This window comes from Folsomia candida, unplaced genomic scaffold (assembly GCF_002217175.1).
Source record: "Folsomia candida strain VU population unplaced genomic scaffold, ASM221717v1 Fcan01_Sc020, whole genome shotgun sequence".
Lineage (NCBI taxonomy): Eukaryota > Metazoa > Arthropoda > Collembola > Entomobryomorpha > Isotomidae > Folsomia > Folsomia candida.
In genome coordinates, this window is record NW_019091212.1 from 1663610 (window position 1) to 1676983 (window position 13374).

At 40.2% G+C, this 13374-nt stretch overlaps 1 protein-coding gene and 1 long non-coding RNA gene across 2 annotated transcripts; one reads left to right on the forward strand and one right to left on the reverse strand.

Annotated features, from left to right (window-relative positions):
- Nucleotides 1-7404: 7404 nt before the first annotated feature.
- On the forward strand, nt 7405-8836 carry LOC118438386. The gene is made up of 2 exons (XR_004836745.1): nt 7405-7842; nt 7911-8836. It is a non-coding gene; the product is annotated as an uncharacterized LOC118438386 (long non-coding RNA).
- On the reverse strand, nt 8603-10042 carry LOC110858113 (V-type proton ATPase 16 kDa proteolipid subunit). Its single transcript, XM_022106781.2, has 3 exons — nt 9970-10042; nt 9437-9629; nt 8603-9297 (listed from the first exon to the last, which is right to left on the reverse strand). Exons 1-3 carry the CDS (start codon nt 10040-10042, stop codon nt 9090-9092), a joined length of 474 nt encoding a protein of 157 aa, XP_021962473.1. The 3' UTR covers nt 8603-9089.
- Nucleotides 10043-13374: the final 3332 nt, after the last annotated feature.

The following is a 13374-nucleotide window of genomic DNA, read 5'->3' on the forward strand; positions in this document are numbered from 1 at the left end:
CATGATTTCATTTTACAAAATGGTGCGCAATTTTTACAAATTATTTATTAGTCAATGTAATTTTTAAATCCTTTAGCATCAAAATCATCACATCTCGCCGGAGGGACAGACAGACATCCTCGCTTTCTACATGAGCCGTGTTCCTCCTCGTTGTCGTCGTCGAGTTCTCATTCTCTGATTCTCATGGCCTGGCCTGCTGCCTCTTGTTGAACTGTACTCGCTCGCTCGCTGGCTCGCTCTCTATAAAATGCTGCTCCTTGCCTGCCGTCCTTGCTCGCAGGACGGACACTGTTCATTTCAGACTTTTGTTCCGTCTTCCCTGTGCTCACCCACCACCACCATCACCACCGACGACGACGACCCACCGAGATTTGTCTCCTTCAACAGGAAAGGAACACGGAGATGAGGAGAGAGAGGAGCGTCCATTGCGAACAACAACTTCCGAATCCCCATCCAAGAGCAGCACGTCTCTCCTTATCAAGAGCTTCCGGTTCTTCTGTGCACACCCCGCGAGACGTATCCTCGTGTCTTGTAAATATGTTTGTTGGTTGGGGTTTTTAGTCCGTCGGTCCGTCCGTCTTTCTCTCCTACTTCCTCCTCGTCCTCGTCGTAAGCACGGGCGCGCGGAGAGGTAGTCGTCGTAGTCGTAGGTGAGTGACTCTCTTTTTAACTAAACCACCACGGATGCACCCAGAAGAAGAAGAAGAGAGCACCATTATTCTACTCCTCCTTGAATGCACTCCATCGTCACTACCTGTGGCCCCACACCAATATGTAATATGAAAAATCCAATCCAATCCATCCACCGGTCCATCCATCCATCCTTAAAAAATAACGTTTTGTTGTTTCCACTGCAGATCTAGTGCTCGTGGTGGTGGTGATACACTCGTGATGAGAATGGTGGAGGATCGGACATGAGACAACCGTTACAGATATATAAGAAGAAGCTCGCTTTTTGCTACATTTTCATCTTGTACGCATGAATATGGCAACATGATCGTCGTCGTCGTCCTCATAATTGTTTGACACTTTGGCAAACTGTACAAATGCACAATAATAATGTCCCACACCTCTCATTATTTTCAACTCCATTCATGCGGAGGAGCCCTATATAACAAACAATGCGATATTCGGGGCTAAATAAATATCGACTTCATGTTCATATGCACCTACTTGTAAATACGTATAAACGATCATGCAAAGAGTTGGGCAGGAGACAACGTTTCTTTCTATTAGTCATCCCATTTATTAAGTGACAAACTAACCACCCATGTTATTAAAGGGTTAAATTGCTGTGCATAATAATGTGTCACAATGAGGAGGACTAACTATTTTGCAATAATAATGAGAAGGAGGAGGGTTGTTTATGTGTATATTATTTACGTGCATGTGTGCGTGCGTCACCAATAAATAATATGGGGAACGTGCTGTTACCGTTCCATGATTCCAGGAGGGCCACGTTTCATTCTCATGATGACGATGACGTCGATATGAATGACACACGAAGGAGAAGAAGATGCGATCCGAACGGTTCTTGGAGTAAGGATAGAGAAAGTAATAATGTGGGTGTGTAAAGTAAAGTAAAAGCAGTATCAAACAGGGTATCAAATTTTTGATTAGTTTCCAGCCCAGAAAAGTGAGCTTTTTTGAAATACAAACACAAATCGGCTCAAATTTCCGGGGGTGTGCAAAATGAGTTTGGAGACAAGAAAGAGAGAGAGAGAGAGGAGGATGAAGGTTGAGTGAAAGTCGGGATGATGATGGTGGATTTTTTCTTTTTGGTGCGAGGTGAGGTGAAAGTGCATTCGGATGTCACCTTCTTTTCACCGTGGGAGAAGAAAAAGAAGAAAGAAATTGATGGAAAGTTGATTTCATTTTGATAAAAGTGATTAGAAAGTGATTTTCCTCTCATTTCTGTGCAGGATTTTTATGTATTTTATTATTCAGCATATTTTTTTCCTTAAGGGTACAACCAAAGATAAAACAATGCATACCATATCTTGGGATAAATAAGTAAATAAATAAATACCCAAACTTAATTGGCTGGCATGTCTCCATCAATTTTGTCAAAGTCTAAAACTATATAATTACATGTTTCGTATCATTATTTGTCTCGGAGCAGCAGTACATTGATTTTTCCCCATAGTTCAACAAATAATTGGCTGCACACGGTCGTCTCAAAACTCTGTTCATGAACCTATGCAAGCATGTGAAATGTGTACGTTCCAGTACACATTTCGTTCGTGTCTAATTTCACGCGTATGAAAAACCTGTGCAAATAGATGATTCATACATTTGTTACTGCTTATTTCTTGTCACCCATCACTCCATCCATCCATCCGCCATCATGCTTCCGAGGTACGTGACAAATTAAGTCGATCTTAATTTGGCTTGTGTTGTGCATGTGCCTGAGAGGATTCAAGTGCTGGAGAGTGAAGTGGCAGTAGTGGTGGCATAATGAGGAGGAGGGCGAAAAGTGGACCTAATTCCCATCTCTCTCTCTCTCTTTTGAAGCCGAACCCATCTAATTTGCAGGAGGAGGCTGAAAAGAAGGTGAGGAGGAACGAGAAGTAAAAATAAATGCGAAAAGCTGCTGCTTTCACGACTTTCACCAGCAGCAGCAACATCCTCCCTCTGATCCTGATCTTACTTCCACTCTCCTCTTGATCCTCTCTCTCTCTCCAATTGTGTCTACATGTGCTTTCTTCTTGTCTCTTCCACTATTCTACCGGTCGGTTCTGGCCGTGGTGGTGGTGATGATATGCGGTGGTCTAGCGGTGGTCGTGGTGGTGGTGGTCGTGGTGGTGGTGGTCGTGGTGGTGGTGGTGGAGAAAGGTGGTGGAATGGAAACATGCAGAGAAACAAACAGGTTATACACTTCTTCTTCTTCTTCTTCTTCTCCTCCTCCTCCTCCTCTTGTAGAGGGTAGAAATCTGTCCAGATTGTTGGTCGACTTGAGGTTGCGTGGAAGTTACCCGGATTCGGAGCGTAATAATAGTCTCACATTGATTTGTCGGATCAATAGCCAGCTACAGCCAGCTACCCGGACAGGAGAGAGAGAGAGACCGAGTGAGAGAGAGAGAGAGAGCAATCAATGTGCAGGCTGGGAGCACATCCACTCAACTTTCTCTTTCGGGGCGTCCTCCTCTTCTCACTTTCCTTCCTCTCTCCCAACATAATAAATAAATGAGAGAGAAAGAGAGGAACAAGTCATCGCATGAAGGGAAAAATAAAATAAAAGTATTGTTTCCCTCTAAATTCGTACATTTGCTGAAATACTTAAGCATAACTAATATTTATGCATATCCTAAAAAACATACAGATATTTTTCGCAAACATGAAAAAATTATAAAAAATATGGGCTCCAATTGATTATTCGTTACAGTGAAAGTCAATCCATTTTTCCGTTCCGACGAGCATCTTCATCATACCCACAATTATATATATAGCTAGCTATCTAGCTGACTGGATGGATGGATTGATAGCATGCATGCAAGATCCAATATCCAATTAGCCTACAAGGATGAATTCAGATGAGCATGGGAAAAGGAAAAGGCGAAATAATAGAACGGAATAGAGTTTTGCTTATTAGAATTCCAACTTATTAGTTTCTCTCGTCCTTGTCGTCGTCGTCGTCGTCGTGGTGGTCGTCGTCTCTTTCTGTCTTTTGGTGTTATGCGCAGCAGGAGAAGTCTATTATCATCAGACCTAATTTAACAAAGACTTGACTGACTTTAAGAAGGCTGATCAGGTTTTCAACGAGCAGCAGCAGCAGCACGAAAAAGAGAATAAGAATGTAATTTAGGCCAATAATAATGGTAAGAGACATGGCGGCAGCAGCGGCGGCGGTGGCGGCGAGCGGGCGACAGAAGAGAGAGGACGAGGATGATAAAAAGTTGGGTGAAAGTCGGATGAGTGAAAGTTAAGCTGGAAAACGCAGAGAGAAAGGGCTCGCGATTGGAAAAACCGTGGCTTTCAGGCCCCGCGTTCTCCACTCTGCTCGTTCATAGTAGAAGTACAAGAATTGGAGATGAGAACGACAACGACGACTACGACGACGAGCAAGTGGATGGATTGAACGTGTATTTCTTGCTTACACCGGGTTCTTGTTGGTTCGTAATGTGTGGTGGGCAGGCAGAGTAGGTTGTTGGGTGTGAAAATCTACTCGTGTATGTTGTGAGGTGAAGATGAGATGCATGTTGCTGTTGCTTAGCATAAACTGAATGCATGGATTGTCACCAAGTTTAACAGCATTTCATTTCTGAACATGATGTGTGAAGGAATTGAATTAATTCTGCAGTGATGCTGGAAAATAATGTAAAACGAGAAGGTGAAAAGTATACGTGGACCAAATATCTGTTACGATTAGGATAATGTTGACATGCTTCTTACGGGGTGACAGAAACGTATTGGTGCATGAGCAGAGAGAAAGTGAGAGAGAGAGAGAGATTCATTACAAAATACAAGGCAATGAAAAATTCCATCAAAACTTTCTCCGAGTGGAGGTGACAGCTAAAGAGGATTATTTAGATTCGATCCCTGTTACATATTCAAATGCTAAGGAGAAAGTTAAACTCATAAAATATTGAATTATTCAACAAATTTATCAACGCCTGCCACCTGTACATGCATCTTTTGTATAGGAACAAATTTAATTATATTTTTCTGTAAATTCATTATTTTTGTCACTGAACTGATATTATTTATCAGGAAAATATTTTCCTTCCCGATCCCGAGTCCTGGGATGTAATTTGATCCTCCAGACTTGTCAGAACAACACGTCTGCATAGATTTTCTGACAACTCACTCGCAGCCAATTCTAAAGTGAGGGGCTAAAGGTCGGTTAATGGTTTGCATAACAGTTATTATATTTAATAAGGAAGCATTTTTAGACTGGAAGGAGGAAAACAATAAAAAATCCTCCAGTGTAACTCGATCAGCTCAAATTTTATCACATGTTCGTAAACATATGCATGTGCCCCACGCCAACCAGCCAGCCAATGTCGTCGTCCTCTTCGTCGCCATTCCTACCTTAATTAACCGTCCTGCATACAATTTGCACTTGGGGAACAATGAAATTCGCAAAGTTTTGGTTATTAGTCACAAGTAAATATAATAATAATAATAATGAGGAACGAGCTGGAGCCGCTATATCTCATTAAAATTTGTGGCTCACTCCTTATAACATATATTATTCTTCTTCTTCTCGTTCTCTAGCCAGTAAACTGCAAACTGATTCATTTTCCAGCTAGTCTGTCACTACTGCAGTGACTGTCTCGGTTATATTGTGTAGGAAGGAATAATAATGACTGGCTGACAAAAAAAGAGAGAAATACGATACCATTTCATTTCCAACGAGAACAAGAAGTGGTACATATGCAGTATGCACTACTGGATGGATGGAATCAGAGGAAAAAAATGAGAACCCAGCAAGAAGAAAGATAAGAAGCGATAATATATATGTCGCTGCTCGGTGGAATGAGATGAATATCCATAATGTGTAATGTAATGAGGAAAGACCCGGTTTTTAGTTTTAGTTTCATTTTCTAGAATCACGATAGGACGACCAAGGCGACATCATTTCATAGAGCAGTTGACACCACGAAAACTGTGTTGTCCTTTGTGCACAGCTTTTAGCTTTTCTTAATTGATTCCTCTCGTAGTCGAGCAAGGGTGGCTGGGATGCATAACTAAAAAATAGAGATTAGATAAGGAAATTCTCTAAAAAATAGTAGAGTTGGGCCAATATTCTCAACATTCATCCATATATTGCATCGGGGATATTGGGGTGAGTTAACGGGCAGTTTGAACGAAATATTATTTATTTAATGCAACATTTCTGAGAAAAAATGGACCGTCGATTGTGATGTGATCCTCATTTTTCCATCCTGCATGTCGACCCTGGAGTCGAGAGCAAGTGGGACTTATTAGTGCTTGACAATGCCAATCTCGTAACAATGCAAGTGCAACAAGAGCAATAAAGTGAAGAATTTGGAGAAAAACAAACCTTTTTATTGCCAGATTCAGAGAATTCAGAGAATTGTCAATATTTTATGATGATTTTATTGTTTATTGGAGATCTATCGATTTTCATGATTAGGACGTAACAAGTAAATAGTGTTAAATAATGTCATGAAATTGTCAAACTAAAAATGATATGCTAAATTTCAAGTACTCATATGAGTATGGATTATTTAGAATTAGACAAATCCAGTAAGTAGTCAGATTGCATACGACTGTTTAATATTGAAGGTGACAAGAAGAGCATATCATTCTTCTCTCCTTCTTTACTCCCATTACGCATATTGCACATTGTATTGCATATCTTTATTCAAGTGTCCGTCCAAAATCATCCCATACGTACACTGATCTAGTTCAACTGTAATGCTCTACTACCTTTGGTGACACAAGTTATAAACCATTTAACTATACAATCTCCAGTCTCCCGTAAAGTGTCCAATTTTTACTTGAACATGACGACGACGACCAGCGAAGAATATGACACAGATTAAAAATCTTGAATATAAAGAAAGGTCGGAGTTGTAAAACGACCCCCATTTATCCCAAGAATGCAGTTGTGAATGGACTGATATTTCGTCCCCTCATATTTTTGTCCTGTATGTTTGGAAACATTTTGTGTTTTTCAGCATCCTTCCCAAAGCAATAATATCCATCCATCCATCCAGTCCGGTCCGGTCCAGTAGCAGTTAGTGGAAAATATGTACCAGATCCATGTATGCACACTTAACTTATTATTGGTCGGCTGGCAGTGTCATCCAAGTCCCCATTCTCTCATGGAAATGGAATCATCTCTCAATCTCATCATCATCATCATCGTAGTCGTATCACCATCTTCTTCATGAGAACTCTCGATGCACACATAAGTACACTTGCATTTCTAACCTTTTTGTGAATAAATCCAGAGTTGAGTGATGTGAACCTTTTTCCTGGGATGGTTGTTGGTGGGGTGCGGTGGTGGGTGGGTGGGTCGTATTGGTAGATCTGGTGGGTTGGTTGGTTTAGCCAGTTTTCCTTGTGGTGATAATTTCTCAGTAGTGAAGTGAGTCAAAATATTGAGTCCCTTTTTATTCCTGACCAGACAATCCAGCCAAGTGCTTGTTGTGCGCTGGAGATGGAAGGACATAACGAAATAAGGATATTATGATGATGATAAGGATGATGATAGGGCAGCTGAAGTGAACTCGGCTTGAAAATGTTACAAACATCTCAGCAGCCAAACAACTAAACCATCCAGGCAGGCAGGCAAAGAGGAGATGAGATCCATGCCCTTAAGTCATTTCTTATTAGATGAAGGGCATTCCCATCATCACATCATATGCATACGTAGCACATTATAAAAAGCAGCAGAAACTATTAGTCAGTGCTTACTTTGTGTGTGTTTGTGTGTGTAGGGGTTTGACCGACCGACCAATGATCATAGAAATGCATGCGTCTCAAACTTACATACCTTTTTGGGTAATCGGGGAGGAATTTTGATTTCTTATACACACACTTTTGTACATATTATTTCAGAGGGTGTGATTCCATATACTTGCTTTGTCGATACATATTCATATTCATGCCCCTCAAGTTTTGGTCATATCATGAATCACGCCAATTAATCGCAGAAAAAGAGAAAATACCTATAATTATAGTTTCGTATTCATCGTGACACTTTTAACCTATTGGTTTTGTCCGTGTAAACTAATTGTATAGGAGGCAGCGTAGCAAAATAATTGCAAGGGTGACAAAACATGGAGGAGAAAGTTATATGCATGCATACTTACACCACCTTATTATACACCGTTCATCCATCAAAACATGCAATGAAAATCAGCCGAGGTAGGCACGACATTATTTTGAACATTGTTCTTCTCGGTTGGATAAAGCTTCTCTCATCCCATCTCCAGGATAAGAAAGGAGGACGACACATTGCCATCCTACTTACTTCAAAGAGCTCCGTGACTGCCTTCCAGTCCCACTTTTATGGAGGTGTAGCAGGGGTACGTGCATGGCCAGAGAGGAGAAGAAGCTGGTGCTGATTAGATAGAATCGAATCGACCCCGGCCAAGGAGTCAGAGCAATCTTGCCTTGCACGAAATAAATGCTTGTTTGCTTTCTCGCTTTCTCTCTCCCTCTCGCATGCATGGCACTTGCTGGATTCAGCCTGCAATGGAAATGGAACCGAAATGTTCTCCCCGTCTCCACAAAAAAAGCCTGGAACTAAAACTACTACCCGGGTATAAGTATGTACAGTTCGACATCGAGCGAGGTGCATGGTCATATCAACGGCACGGCGTCTTATTTGGAAGAAAGAGACGGATATTGGTGAACAAATGACATTTCGGATTGTGACAATTGTAATAATCCACATGTTTTAGATGAATATAAAGTTATGATAATTGTTGAGTTGAAAAACTTGGAAATATTTGCAGGAAAATATTACAAATGGAAAGGATCAACTAAAGTATGACAGCAACGAGTTATTTATGTGCATAAACTTAAAGACGGATAAAATTCTGCAATGGTGTTAAATATCGGATTCAAGGAAATCAGTCAAGTATTTAGAAGACAACAATTATGCGACCCACTAAATTTTTTCGTATGAACAAAATATATTCACGTTTGAATTACATGGAAAAGAGCGACAAATAAGTAAAAATCCGCTCATTAATAAGTAACATATACAATCCTCAAAAACTACATAATAATAATGCGGGGAGACTACGCACAAAAAGGGGTATATTTTTTTTGGCTTTGGAAAAAATTAATTGTATATTTTTTACAAGACATTTATCATCATCATCATCATCTTCTCAATCATATTTACCAAAGATCATATTTCATTACATTAATACATCATCATGTATATGTATGTAGAGAATTAAGGTAGTTTAATTTAATGGTATGTGTATATTATGTTTTGACTGTTTTATACGACCGCACACTTACTCTCTCTTTCTTTCTTTAATTGATTCTTGCTTGTTTTACTAAAAGTCTACGTACTTGACACGAGGAACGTCTTCTACAACTACTACAAACAGGACAACAAGTTGTACATTCCGATGATGAGAATAATCTTGATTTTTTTAGACTTTTGTGTACAAGTAAATAGCCACAATAAGACCATAGAGACCCAACACTTCTGCAAAGATGAGAATCAAGATCATTCCAACGAAGAGGCGTGGTTGTTGGGCAGTTCCACGGACTCCAGCATCTCCAACGATTCCAATTGCAAACCCTGCTGCTAATCCACTCAGTCCGACAGCAAGTCCAGCACCAAGATGTAGAAATCCTCTGCAAATAATTAAGAGATGCATGTAATTAGTTCACATCCGGAATCATGTGTACTCGGAAATCATCATCATAAATCAATCAGCACACGTAAATCGCATACTGACGACAATTACACAAACTTTAGAGTGGGAACACTTACTGAAACGCTGTGTAGCCAGCGGATGGGGCCTTGAGTGCACCAGCTATAAGTACGGCCACGACCAGACCGTAAATAGCGATGATACCTGCCATTACAACTGGAATGATACTTTTCATGATGAGTTCCGGCCTCATTACGGACATTGCTGCAATCCCTGTGCCCGACTTGGCTGTGCCGTATGCTGCTCCGAGGGCTGAAATTAATAAAAATATCAAAATTTTACTAATTAGTCACAACACATGTGCATATTTCACACTTAACCACACCTTATTCTTAAATATACTACTCATTTCCCTCCCTATAAAATGGCAAAGCTACCCCCACAACGTATTTATTACCTCATAATCACCACATAAACACAACAAAACAAACAAATCCCCCCTAACGATTAGCTGACAGATTGGGGTTTTTTGCACTCGACACCGCCCCACCTGTTTTCTACCCTGCTGTCAACACTCGTTCCCTCACTATTTCACCTTCCCTAGCCTCCAAACCCTCAAAAACTAGCGACCTTAGAGAAGATAACCACTTACCCGAGAATATCATGGCCGAGGCCGCACCCATAACTCCGAAGAAGGGTCCGTAAATTGGGCTCTCGTTATTCATCTTGTCTTCTGGTGGGTGTTCTGCGGTGGTGGTGATATGAGTCTCCGATGGACTTCCTTCCTACAATTAGATTGACTAGATTCTTCCTGTGACGGGCAGCTCGGCAGGTCAGGTCAGAGGTCACGCTATGACGACAAAGATAAGGAAAAGAAGGCGAAGGTGGGAGGATATTTTTCTCAGATAGGTTTCTGGTTTGTTCTGCTGCTGAATCTCTCGTCTGCTGATGACTACTGAAAATTCTTCTACTCCTCCTGCTGCTGCTGTGCCAACTGCGCCTCTCCAAACCACCGCCCAGCCCACTCACTTTATCCTCACAGCCACAAAAACCAGCCAAAATCCATACCAAACTGTTGGGTTTCAGAGGGCGAAAAACTTTAGTATGCCAGACATGGTGCAAAGTGAGATGGAGAGACGAGGCAGGTAAGAAGACGGGGCGGAGGGGCTGCTCATAGAGGAAGTCGTCCGGGTGTCGGTTTTTATGAAAAACGATTAAAATTGTGCTATGCAAAATGACCATTAAGTTCGATGAGTATGAAGTGAGTTTATTTTAGATGTGGTTGAGAGGGTGCGGTCCGAAAAAACTTTTACCAGAAATTTATTGAAAAAAATGAAAAACTGAAAATGATTAAATGTTTCATGAATTTGATTTTCTCATTTACTAAACAAATTTGATACTAAATGTGAGTTGGCCTAATTTTTATAATTGGTGAGTATTTATTTAAGTTTCAATTTCCAAGAAAAACACCACCTTTTTCCACCTGCATATTGAACTTTTCACCTTTTTCCGCATTCTATGTGCGTGTACGTAGTTTAACTGGTCAGCCTTATCCGTTCATTTCATTATGATTATCCTCTAAAATCCAGCTTGTGTGATGTCGTGTAGGTCACACAGACCCAACCGTTTTTAAACATATTGTCCACTTTATGCTCATCTTTTTCCTCCTGCCTGATCCTCCAATATTGACAGACTGCACCTCGTCGTCTGCTTAAAAAGGTGCATATGGAACAGAATTTCAGAAGCAGAATGTACGGTCGACATACGTAACGCCTGACATATGACCATAAATAATAGCAAAATACAATACTACACTATGTGTATTATTTAAGTACAATATAATAAAGTGTATGAAAGCTGTATGCAAAAGAGTATCCTTGTACCATTAAAAACTGCAGAGAGAGAGAGAGAGCAGTTCCACATAACATATTACTTATGCATGTGCACAACCAAACCATGGTGGCATAAGTGGTTCGGGATTAAATTGAATTACTTTTTCTAAAATTTCAATATGAATGGATTGATTGGGACAAGAGCAGCACTACGTATTTCCACATTGATTTATTTTAATGTGCTAAATATCGTTGGTTGGCTGGTCGTGGGGATGGATTATTTGGGGGTCCGTCATGCCGTTGTGGTCGGATTGCCACCATAAATAAACTGCACCCTCATATGTGGACGACCCTTTAATGCTCAGTGACAAGGACTCGTAATAATAAGAAAGGTAAACTATTGACATTAAAATAAATGCCTACCTGACTTCTGGAAGTCGATGTGTGTATGGACGTATATTGCATTATTAAATATTGTGTTCGGTTAAGTTTTATGCCGTATTGTTCCACAGTTTAACTGACTGACTAACTAAATAACATGAGTGAGCAGGGCATGCCACTCATTGACATTATTATATCACTCATAAGTTGTACTTACACATAGTTTACTTAAATCTCAGCACTACTGCAGTATTTATGCAGTAAGTAACTTACTAATGGTAAGTGGAGAGCGAAGAAATGCAGGATATTTAATGGTACACATAATTGCTCAGATATATGATGACGAGGTCGAATCAAGCTGCGAACCTCGACTTTTGTCAGTTTGACAATATTGTAAATATTTGACCGATTATTATTGTCATGATAAAAATAATTATACAGTTTGTGACGTAGCTTGGACCAACTGGGGTGAATTCTTCGTATTGTTATGACATAAAATTCATGAAAACAGTAACAACGGAAGAGCAGGAACTGGGTGAGGAGCGAGTGAGGCTGCGTTGGGTGACTCATTTTCATACGACATGAAATTTCCAGCTAAATGAATCATCCGAATTTTTGCAGGGTTACGGAAAAAGTGTAGGAAATTTTAGCACTGGGCATAATTTCATCATATGACAGCCTGATGGATGGGTTTGATGTGTAAGTACGGACCGAGGTAGTGGAAAAATTGTGAAATTAGCTCTCATTAGAATTGTAGATAAAATGTGTAACAAATCAGTGGTGGTGGAGGGTTCATCATTGCATTAGCATCTCATCAACCAACCACACCTAACCTAACTAAACGTATTAAGTAAAATATTATCTCGCAGAATGGATGGGAGGACCATTAGTATAATGGTTTTGCTTTGAGAGATAGAGCTTAACTTTGTTTGCAGCTGTGTGAACAGGTAAACTTTATACTTTTCCATATCCATCCATCCAAATTGACAACGGTGAGTCGGTACAAATGATGACGCTTTATCAGATTTTACCATGCAATTTTATTCCAGTAATAAAACTAATTATTGATTGGCTTGAAGTATTTATGCATAATGTGCGTGATTTATTATGCAAACAATAAAATTCTTTGAAATTTGTGGAGGGGTGTGTGCAGAATATTTTGTGAAAAATTGCTATTTTTACGAATGCGATACCGATCGAATGGGTTGGATCCGGTTAAAATTAGTTATTTGTGATAACATTGTCTACTCGCTTTCTTTTCAAATTACAGAGTGGCGTGTGTATCTATTAATTCACACATTTGGAAGAAAAAATCCTGCGTGATACAGTATGTACAGTCAATGTCATGTTTTGTATTAGTGGTAGTGAGTGATGGCATATGGTGTGCAATTCTGGGTCTGCAATTGTTTCAAAGTACGAGCAGATCTTCTTAAAAGAAAAAGAAGACGACGACGACGAGCGAAGAAGAAATACATTATTTATTTTTACCTTCAAGAGTAATTTGCATGTAAAAGGAAAAAGCTCTCTCACGAGATTGAATAATGTGGCGCACATCTCTGTATAGCTCCATATATTCCTTGGTGTCGGTGTCTGGTGGCATGGAATGCTATATTGTGGCGTCAATTCGCCGGGTCTGGTGGTGTTGAAATTATGTGCGAAATTGAGATGCTCGCATAGTGCAGATCGTCTCATCTCACTTGTTAAAAAATAGCGACCTCACCCCTCCAAACTCGGCCTCGTATTTGTATTGCAAACTCTACGAATTCCATCTGCCAGTTCAGAGATGAAACTGGCAGTACAAAACCCAAGCTGTACGAAGATGTGGTAGAGAGGAGCCACTGGTT